We start from the raw sequence: 10,882 nt of genomic DNA, 5'->3' as shown, positions 1-10,882 counted from the left end.
TTTATTTATGGAAAGAACACAGCCGTATATGGGTCCAGTATTTTGTGAGCAAAGAGCCCAGGCCCAGGGAAGGGAGGAGGGGGTAGTTTGATAGTGGAAAAAGTCTACTTAAGGTCCCTCAACTTCATGCCGAGTTTGTTTTTCGTCTTTAACCGGAATATCAGAAATGTATAGACTCGTATAATCCGTTTAAAAAAGATCTCTCGGTAGTATTGACTCAATTTTTGCCCGATTTTACTGACATGACGTCGGTGGGTCCCACATGTCAGATTATTTTGATTTTTTCTCTTTTTTTTTCTTTCTCTCCCATCACTCATGTGTTCTCATCTCTCTCTTCTCTCTCTTATCTTCTCTTCTCCCATGTGCTTCCACGGCGCGGTGGTTGACATCCGCATGCACAAGGAGTTCAGCATCAACCCGACGCGCGAGCCGGCGGGGCACTCCATGCCGGAGTTCACCAAGTTCCTCCACGAGACCTTCTCGCTGCCGCGCGATGCGCCGGTAAGCTTCAAGCCCGGCGACGAGACGATGAAGCCGCGGATGATGGTCATCTCGAGGCGGCACCCTCGCAAGCTGATGAACGTGGACGAGGTGGTGCGAGCGGCGGAGCGCGTGGGGTTCGAGGTGGTGATCGACCACCCGCCGGTTCGACGTGGATGTCGGGGACTTCGCGCGGGAGGTGAACCGCGCCGACGTGCTGATGGGCGTCCACGGCGTCGGGCTGACGAACTCGGTGTTCCTGTCGATGATCTCCATTGTTGTTACCTCTACATGTTTCCATCTGTTCATTTCATCATGCACTGGAGTGTTTGCCACTGCCTCTTGCAGTAGCATACGGGGCATGGTATATATCCATACAGCACGACGCTTTCAGTCTTTACAGAATCTTCACTTTGTTTTGTGCTTCAGAATTTCCTTTTTTTGTTCGGGAATTCCATTCATATTTCTTATTCCCCCGGGTGGCCAATGCTATCACGGGAAGATGGAGCACATCGGGAAGGTGTACTTCGGCGATCCGACGGAGGACATGCAGCTCAAGTACATCGCCTACTCCGCCGGCGTCGACGAGAGCACGCTGGTGGAGACGCTGGGCCGCGACCACCCGGCGGTGCGCGTCCCGGAGTCGGTTCACCAGAGTGGATTGGGGAAGGTCGCCGAGCACCACCTCGGCAAGCAGGACATCCGGCTCGACCTCGCCCGCTTTGAGCCCGTCCTCCGCAGCGCCATGGATCTCCTCAAAGAGAACTAGTAGAGAGTGTAATTAGGCGCGCTTCCTCCAGCGCTTAGCCTGTGCCCGGACACCGCCCGTTGTCGTCGCGGCGTCTCCATCTGCCATGACCAGCTCCGCGCGCCGCTGCAGCTCGCCGCGCTCGACCACGCGGTTGCCATCCAGCCGCGCGCGCACACCGGTTGATGAGGACGTCCCAGCTACACTTGACGTAAACAAGGGTGATGGCTTACATCATACATCACACAAAGAAAAAGAAGATGACGTAAACCAAGTTCCTCTTGGCAAGAATGACCAAACTTATCATGGTCCAATTACGCGCAGCCGTGCTAAGAAGATAGACCAAGAGGTGAACTCGCTCTTTGTTAAACTTAACCCAAATCTTAGTGAGAATTTTATACTACCTAAATGTTCTACCTTTGTATTGCTAAGGTTTACACCCGAGGACATCATCACTACACCAAGAAGGAAGGGTTATGTTGAGGATGACATGGTTTACGCTGAGGAATCAACCCATGCCCAACCAACAGCTGTCTACGCCAACAAGAAGATGGTTTACGCTGCAAAGACTCAACTTCCAAGGCTTGTGTGACCCAGCCAGTCAAGAGACGGGTTGCATGGCATACATGGTTGGAAAGAGGGACAAGTCTAGTTTCCAAGGCATCAAACCCCACCTTAATATCATTTCCCAATAAGAAGATATAGCATTTTTACTGAAGACTGCGTAGGAGCTGAAAGGTTGGGCGAGAACCCGAGAAAACTCTTTGCATTCTCATTTATATTAGCCTTAACAACCTGAACGTGGCTTCTTATATTCACAACTCAGCTAGGAGGGATGTTCCTAGTATAAATACCTCCCTACTCCATCCCTTAAAGAACTTTTTGGTTCAATTGAAAACCTCATGTATGAGAGATTGCTGAAGACTGCATAAGTGTCTTACCTCTTTGTTCTTGTGAGTTCTTTTGGACTTGTGAGAAGGCTCCTCTGGTGCCCCCTAGTTCGTGCTCTATGGCATCCAGTTCGGCTGCGCCGTATTGTGTGGATTAGTCCCGGATTGTGGTTCTGTGATTGCTCGGTTTGACGGGTCAGAGTCCAGGAGGTTTCGGATCGTTCTCTAGTTATTCTCTTGCTGCTCGCAGCTAGTTATCCAATTGTGCACGGTTTACGCCGGTTTTCCTTACCTCAAACCTACTGCCGTGAAGATCGGTCCACCCTCATGAGTGAGTACCCATCACCGGCGCCCATGCACGCCTCTGCCACTAGCCGCCCGACAGCCGCCTCTAGCCCTGCGGCCGAGTAACGGGAGAGAAGGGAAAAAGAAAACAAGGTAAGAAGGAAGTGAAAAAATATAATAATCTGACATGTAGGACCCACCGACGTCACGTCAGTAAAATCGAGTAAAAATTGAGTCAATATTGTCCAGCGACCTTTTTTAAACGGATTATGCGAGTTCAAGGATACACATTTCTGATATTTCAATTAAGGGACGAAAACAAACTCAGCATGAAGTTCAGGGATCTCTGGTGAACTTTCTCCAAACTTTGGGCCGTGTTTCACGTACCGGAGTGCTGTGCCGCTGCGAAGTGGAATGTCCGGGTAAAAATGAAGGAAAATAACTCCTGTACATTGTATGGTGGAGTTGTACTGGTAGAATCAAATCTTTTGACAGCGTGCTGGAGTAATAATTAATAGTAGTAGACGGTGGTTGTATTAAAATTATAACGTGGACAATAGATTGTCTATTTGACTATAGTATATCTAATATTTTATTTTTTATATTTGTATTTATTACATGTAACCAATGCATGAAGTATTTCTCCAGAAAAATGTTATATGCAACTTGGGAGGACGTGCAGCAGACGAAGGAAGAAACGGCAAATTCTTGAGTTAATGATACCACGTAGAATTATTAATCCAACAAATGATACAACATAGAATTATTAATCCAACATGGACGTATATAAACGGCTGTTGTTTCCTGTTATACATGCCCTAAGGCCCCGTTTAGTTCCCAAAAATTTTCACCAAAAAACATCACATCAAATTTTTGGACACCTAAATAGAGTATTAAACATAGATAAATCAAAAAAAATAATTATACAGTTATGTGAGAGATTGTGAGACGAATCTTTTGAGCCTAATTAGTACATAATTAGCCATAAGTACTACAGTAACCCACATGCGCTAATGACGTATTAATTAAGCTCAAAAGATTCGTCTCGTGGTTTCCACGCCAGCCGTGAAATTCGTTTTTTCATTCGTGTCCGAAAACCCCTTCCGACATCTGGTCAAACGTCTGATATGACATGCAAAAATTTTTATTTCACCAACTAAACACCCCCTAAGTTAACCCGGGCCAGAACAGGAGCGGAGGAGTAAAGTCAAAAAACGGGCGGTGGCCTAAGCTAAAAATTGGTGTGAGGGTAGTCCCAATGGTATATTAATTGTGGTTTCTATCTTCCTTGAGTAGCTTACCACATAAGTAAAATGATGACATGACAACGTAATTAATGAAGAAGGAGAGAAAAATATAGAAATAGTTTTCTCATCAAGAAACCAAGTCTTCTCTTCACCCAATGCAACAAATAAATTATGAATTCACCATTGTGGAGAAACTAATAGGTTTTATAGGACATATGTCATGCTCACCAAGGTGAAATAATATAGAGTTAGGAGAGAGTAAAAGGAAAAAATATTACTCAAAGTGATTTTTATATATGATTTCTTATACCATGGCAATCGCATCCTTTTTTCATTGTGACTGCTCCGAGTACTCTAAGAGCAGGTACAATAGCAGGCTATAAGCCAGCCATAAGTATATTTTAAAGAAATAAGAGGGGAGAGAGAAGAGATGCGATGTACTAATTTGTAGTCAGGTTCATACGGGCTCTAAGACAAAATATGTATATGATATGTGGGACCATGTATTGATGTTTTGTAGATATAGAATTAACTATTAGATTGACTATAGATGAATTGAAGTTATTCTTGCTCTAAGGGTATTTCCAACCCATAACATTAGACATGGTTTCTATAAACTTCTCATCATCAAAAAACTAGTACTAGACACTACTCTTTCGATGTAAATACCACTATTTCATACTTAAATTTAATGCTACTTATCTCACATGATATTTTGGATATTATGTAGAAACCATGTCTCATGCAAGACATGATTTCATTGTCTTTCCTCATTTATTCACTTGCCACATCATTTTTTATTCTATGTGATAACTTATTTAATACTATAGACACCATTCTAGTCATTGGGTTAGAAATACCCTAAAAATCCAGGGCAGCTGAGTGTGCAGGGATGGGGTGGGGTGGGTCAATACTCGACTCCACTGGAGTGGAGCACAGAAATTAATGGCAGCCTTTGGAGAACCCCGAGGAAACGTAATAGGCACATCTTTGACCAGCGAGTACTGTATCCTTTTTCTTTTCTGTATTGAATTAAATGGCATTTGTTAGGGCCTCCTTTTGAGCAAATGATTTGGGTTTATTGCCATATAGGAGTCAATCCTCGTCAAAAGGATCGGGATATTTTCAAATCCTACATTTCCTTTGAAATAACAGTGATCTAGCTTATTATAGATATATGAGGTACAAGTCTTTTTTAAGCATGAAGGGAGTACTGGAACTTCTTTTTAAATACGCCTCTCTCTTCTCTTAGATAAATCAGTTATTTAAGAAGATCTTAGTAATAAAGGTTTGGAGCGAAAATAATTTTTAATACATACTCCTACAAGTTAGTTAAAATTGATTGAATATAAATGTATAATCGTACCAACTAAAAGGGACGTGCTACTAAACAAAACTTATACACAAGTTCGTTACAAAATCAATGTCCCGTGTTCTATTTGGAGAGCAGGGAGAAGGGGCCAGGCCCAACCAACAATTAAAGGCCCAGTTCCCTCCCTCCCTCCCTCCTCTTCTCTTCTCGACGTTCCGCCAGTTTCCCCTCTCACTCCACTCTCTCGCAGTCAGAGCAGCTCGCCTCGCGTGCCCATGACCATGGCGCCTCCACCATTTAACGCTTCCCCTTCCATTTCTTAGCTAGGACTCAGCTTTCCCATTCTCTCCCAATACCAACACCACGACGACGACGACGACGACGACGGCGCCGGCGGAAGAAGAAGATGTGTCCTCCGCCTCCGCTCGCATTAATTAATGTCCAGTGCCGCACCAACGAACTGAGCTACTACTAGTGCTCCTCAACCCCACTTCCAAGGGAGGGAGGGAGGGAGGGAGGGAGCCCTCTTCCATCGCCCGCCACCATGCCCCCCCTGCCGCCATGCCTCCTCCTCCTCCTCCTCCTCCTCTTCGCGTCGTCGAACCTCGCCACTGCCTCCGACGCGGACGCGCTGCTCGCCCTCAAGTCCGCGCTCGACCGCTCCGACCGCCTCCCGTGGCGCCGCGACACCGCCGCCACCTTCTGCTCCTCCTGGCCGGGAGTGCGCCAGTGCTCCCAGGCCCAGCCCCCCCGGGTCACCAAGCTCGTCCTCGAGAACCTCAACCTCACCGGCGTCCTCACCGCATCCCTCCTCGCCCCGCTCTCCGACCTGCGCGTCCTCAGCCTCAAGTCCAACGCCCTCACCGGCCCCATCCCCGACGCGCTCCCCGCCGCCCTCCCCAACCTCAAGCTGTTCTACCTCTGCGACAACCGCCTCCAAGGCCGCATCCCGCCCACCCTCGCCCTCCTGCACCGCGCCACCGTCCTCGTCCTCTCCTCCAACCGCCTCTACGGCGAAATCCCTCCTTCCCTCACCACGCTGCCGCGCCTCACCTCGCTCCTCCTCGACGACAACCTCCTCAACGGCACCCTCCCGCCGCTGCCGCAGCCCACGCTCCGCCTGCTCAACGTCTCCGCCAACCGCCTCTCCGGCGAGATCCCGTCCGTGCTCGCCGCAAAGTTCAACGCCTCATCCTTCCTTGCCAATGCCGACCTCTGCGGGCCACCGCTGCGCGCCCAATGCGCCGGCCCCGCTCCGACCGCGCCGGCGGCGGCTGCGGCATTCGCGCCGCTCCCCCCGCCCCGCTCCAATCGGCGCCGCCGCGCCAAGAACGCGGGCATCGTGGCCGGCGCGACGGTCGCGGGTGTGGTGGTCCTAGGAATCCTAGTGGCGGCGGCGGTGATGGCGTCGCGGCGCGGGAGGAACAAGCGCGTGGCCGGAGACGTGGACAAGGGCGCAATGCCGGACGAGGAGGAGCATCAGCATCAGCAGGTAATAGCATCAGCATCTAGTCCCCCTTTATGATTAATTATTAGGGATTTGGAAAGGTTGTTTTCTCAAATTTAAACTGCGCAGATGGAGAATGCACCGGCGGCGGCGCCGTCGTCGGCAGCATCCGAGAGGGGGCGGGAGTTCTCGTGGGAGCGTGAGGGGATCGGGAAGCTGGTGTTCTGCGGCGGCGTGACGGAGATGTACAGCCTGGAGGAGCTGCTGCGGGCGTCGGCGGAGACGCTGGGGCGCGGCGAGGTGGGCAGCACGTACAAGGCGGTGATGGAGACGGGGTTCATCGTGACGGTGAAGCGCATGCGGGAGCCGGCGGCGGGCGCGGCGGAGCTGGGGCGGCGCGCGGAGGAGCTTGGGCGGCTGCGTCACCCGAACGTGGTGGCGCTGAGGGCCTACTTCCAGGCCAAGGAGGAGCGCCTCCTCGTCTACGATTACTACCCCAACGGGAGCCTCTTCTCCCTCCTCCACGGTAACAACCATCTCCTGCACTGTCTCTTCCTTACTCCCATTACTACTACTCCATTATCTGTAAGGTTATTTACTGCGAAATTCCACGATCCATTCATGTCATACAACAATCGACAATCGAGAAATCTACTCCGATGAGTCCGATCTATCTACCCGAGTACTCCTGCTAGCCACTGAATCACTGCTAGCTGCATTTATGCACAATAGACAAATCACTGCCCAGGCCAAAAGAAAGAAACATACTTCAGATCGATCGATCGATCGATCCAAACAAACAACCAGAAAGATATGTTTTCATGCTTGTCATGACACTCGGGAAATAAGGAGGCCTTTCTGTTTCCTGTTGGTAGCTTCATCCCAAATTCTTACAGTTGGCGCACGCATGCTTCTAGCGTGCATTGCAGTTACTCCACTCACTCGCTAATAAAAAAGGACGGCCTGGCTCCAAGTCGAATCCTTGGCCTGCTGGCTGTTGGTTTGCGTCTGTTGCAAATTGCAATGCCTCGTCTTCTCATGCTTCACCATAAAGTTTGGGGTACATGCGTGCTACCTGCCCTGGGTGTCCTTTTATTTACAACAAGCATGCTAGCTAGCTAGAATGCCTCACCATGTACATGTAAGCAAGCCATGTGCCATCGCTACTGCTCCACTTTTAATTCATGCAACACCCGCCTAGTGTAGTATAGGAGGAGTAATTCGGAGAGCACCGGCAGCTAGTACTCCACTACCGTATGTACAACGCAATACAACTGTGCCCAACCTTTTTCCTTTCTTTCTTCCTAGTAAATCACTCTGAGTTAGTACTAGATGGGGTCATGGGAAATTTGTGAAGTGAAAAAGCAAGGATGATTAAACCTTCATGCTAGCAGATACAGTACCTGTAAAGAACCTCTTCCAGAAAGGAAAGACCCAAATGCGACTTACTTATTGTATTGCGGCGGGAAGACATCTAACAGTTTCTTGAATGGCATAACCGGGTGATCTTGATCTCGTCACTCCCTTGACTAAGCTCCTTGGAAAGAACCATTCAATATGCGGCACAGAGGGTCTTGGGAACATCTTCCATGAACACAGGGCATAATTTTAGGATCCAGAGAAACTGGTGGTAAACCATAGAGGTGGCATAAGGGCATGTAAAAAATATTTATCAGCTGACTCTCTCAATCGTTGGTGACATAGAGTAAAGAGACCGTTGGTGACATGGAGTAAACAGACTGAAGGAGAGAGAAAAATCATTGCCAGACAACGATTTAGAGTCGACTTTTAGCATTTATTAAAACAAATTTTGTTGTATGAGGGTGGATAAAAAAAGAAAAGTAGTGATAAAAAATATTTTGTTTTATTAATAAAGAAATTATACATGACTCTACCTTTGCACGTACCATTATTAAAAAAATGTTTTTCTACCGACGTCGATCAGATAAGCCTTTGAACATACCTTAATAATTTTAGTACTAACTGCTCAGGATAACAGATATCACCCCAATCTTTTCGCTTTTGCTTATGCTTATAAAATAAAATTTGAATTTTCAACCTTAAATTTAAAATTAATTTTAGGTTTTTTTTCAAAATTTATTTACAAATTATTTTTAGTTGTCTTTTAGATTTTTCCATGAAAAAGCCAGACAAGACAGAGCCTATAATTCGTGAACATGGCTGGTTCATTTCATGTCTCACTGAGCTTAGCTGCCCTAGTGTTTTCATTCATTTGTTGCAAGTAAAAATGCATCCTTTGTCCTTTTGCCATTCTATCCATGCGCTGAACACGATACCTATTTATTGGAGAAGTAGACCAACTTTGCACTATTGTTTTAGTACTCCTAAAGTTAACACAATGGGTCAATGGCCACACTCTGCACTGAAATATTCCATCCACCATAATGTGCATGCAGCAGTGGCTCATCATTCACAACCAAATTTAAGCTCCGAGATTAGCTGAGGCAGTCAAAGGCCAAGCTTTCTTGCACGACAGGACAGGACCTTTCCCTGTTGTTGTAATGGCTTGATCTGAGGCAGTAGACCCCGCACCACTGTGGCAGCTTGCTCTATTTGATCTCTCATCAAAATCCCCTTTCTCACAAGGACAACAGTATGCAGATGTAGACAAGCAGGCAAATGCTTGTGAGCTGCCTGCCCGCCCATGTGGTCCTGATCTGAATCTGAGCACCAGTAATAAATTGCTACTACGTACTGGTTTACTGCTGAGCGCTGAATGTGAGCAAGAGAGTTATGGGCAATCGGGCAATGCATGGCCTCACATCACACGGACGGACAGACACGGCGATATGGCTGTTGAAATTTGATGGTTCATTTGCAATTTGCCGTGCCGTGCTGTGCTGATGAAATAATGAATCGATCAAATTTTAAAATTTGATTTTGATGCACTAGGGTCCAGCAGCCGGGCGTCGAGCAAGGGGAAGCCGCTGCACTGGACGTCGTGCATGAAGATCGCGGAGGACGTGGCGGCCGGGCTGGTGCACCTGCACCAGTCGCCGCCGGCTGGCATCGTGCACGGCAACCTCAAGCCTTCCAACGTCCTCCTCGGCCCGGACTTCGAGTCGTGCCTCACCGACTACGGCCTCGTGCCCACGCTGCTCCCGTCCCACGCCGACCTCGCCTCCTCTGCGTCCGTCCTGTACCGCGCGCCGGAGACGCGCGCCGCCCATCTCTTCACGCCGGCGTCCGACGTGTACAGCTTCGGCGTGCTCCTCCTGGAGCTGCTGACCGGCAAGGCGCCATTCCAGGACCTCATGGACCTGCACGGCGATGACATCCCGAGCTGGGTGCGGGCGGTGCGCGAGGAGGAGACGGAGTCCGGCGGGGAGTCCGCGTCCGCTGGCGGCGCCGAGGAGAAGCTCGGCGCGCTGATCAGCATCGCCGCGGCCTGCGTGGTGGTGGACCCGGCGAGGCGGCCAACCACCCCGGAGGTGCTCCGGATGGTGAGGGAGGCGAGGGCGGAGGCCATGTCGTCGTCGAACAGCAGCGACCGGTCACCGGCGCGGTGGTCAGACGCCGTGCAGGTGCAGATGGCCATGGGCGTGCCGCGAGATCAGGGAGAGCTAGGGCTCACCTGATCTCAAGTCCAGAAAACAGCAGCAACAAACTGTAGTTACCTTACCGCTCTCCATCAGTTCATTGGCTTGGCAGAAAGAATTACTCATTCTTCAGGCACCAATGTTCAGTTTTATTGATTTTTCTTTTCAAAACCAGGGCAGTTGATTTGAACTTTGGTAGGTTTTACCAGGACATGCCTGATAGGATCTGAGACAATGCTGTCTCTTTGCTGGATCTGTCTGTAAATCTCTATTTTTTTAGCTTATTATTGTAAACTTTTCTTCCTTTTTTTTTCTTCTTCTGATGAGGGAAATCATCCGCATAATATGCATTGATATCTTCTCAAATGGTGTAAAATTACACCCTCCTTTAAAAGAATCAAAAAATAAAGAAGAGTGAAGTACACCAGCGGTTCCTAAACTAGGTCCTTAAACTCTCAAAATGTATTTTTAGGTCTTTGAACTTGTCCGGAGGTATCATATAGGTTCAAACGGGCTACGACTCACTCCTTCCGCTGACGTCGCATGCCACGGTGACGCCTACGTGTTAGTGGGGCTATGTGGGTCCCACATGTTAGTATTTCTCTCTCCTCCTTATTCTTTTCTCTCCCTTCTCGTAGGCGCTACCGTGGCATGCCACGTCAACGGATGGAGAGGATCAGAGCTCGTTTGGACCTATATGACACCCCGAACAAGTTCGGAGACCTAAAGTTGCATTTTGAGAGTTCGAGGACCTAGATGACACGTGCACATAAGTTTAGGGACCGCTGGTGCACTTCACTCAATAAAGAAATAACTTGTATTAGGAACACATATGTCTATCTCAAATTTAGAATACAATAGAGTTGATTTTAGTCGTGTGTAAATATTGGGAATAGATTTGAAAGCTTATTAA

At 48.5% G+C, this 10,882-nt stretch overlaps 2 protein-coding genes across 2 annotated transcripts; both read left to right on the top strand.

Annotated features, from left to right (window-relative positions):
* Positions 1–360: 360 nt before the first annotated feature.
* Positions 361–1,249, top strand: LOC102706636 (beta-1,2-xylosyltransferase XYXT1-like). Its single transcript, XM_040520660.1, has 2 exons — positions 361–645; positions 983–1,249. Exons 1-2 carry the CDS (start codon positions 361–363, stop codon positions 1,247–1,249), a joined length of 552 nt encoding a protein of 183 aa, XP_040376594.1.
* Positions 1,250–5,185: 3,936 nt separating this feature from the next.
* Positions 5,186–10,393, top strand: LOC102706361 (inactive leucine-rich repeat receptor-like serine/threonine-protein kinase At1g60630). Its single transcript, XM_040521419.1, has 3 exons — positions 5,186–6,454; positions 6,539–6,935; positions 9,323–10,393. Exons 1-3 carry the CDS (start codon positions 5,507–5,509, stop codon positions 10,006–10,008), a joined length of 2,031 nt encoding a protein of 676 aa, XP_040377353.1. The 5' UTR covers positions 5,186–5,506; the 3' UTR covers positions 10,009–10,393.
* Positions 10,394–10,882: the final 489 nt, after the last annotated feature.

The sequence above is a fragment of the Oryza brachyantha genome, chromosome 2 (genome assembly GCF_000231095.2).
Source record: "Oryza brachyantha chromosome 2, ObraRS2, whole genome shotgun sequence".
NCBI lineage: Eukaryota > Viridiplantae > Streptophyta > Magnoliopsida > Poales > Poaceae > Oryza > Oryza brachyantha.
The sequence above is the reverse complement of the archived record's forward strand: the minus strand, read 5'-3'. Positions and strand labels throughout refer to the sequence as shown.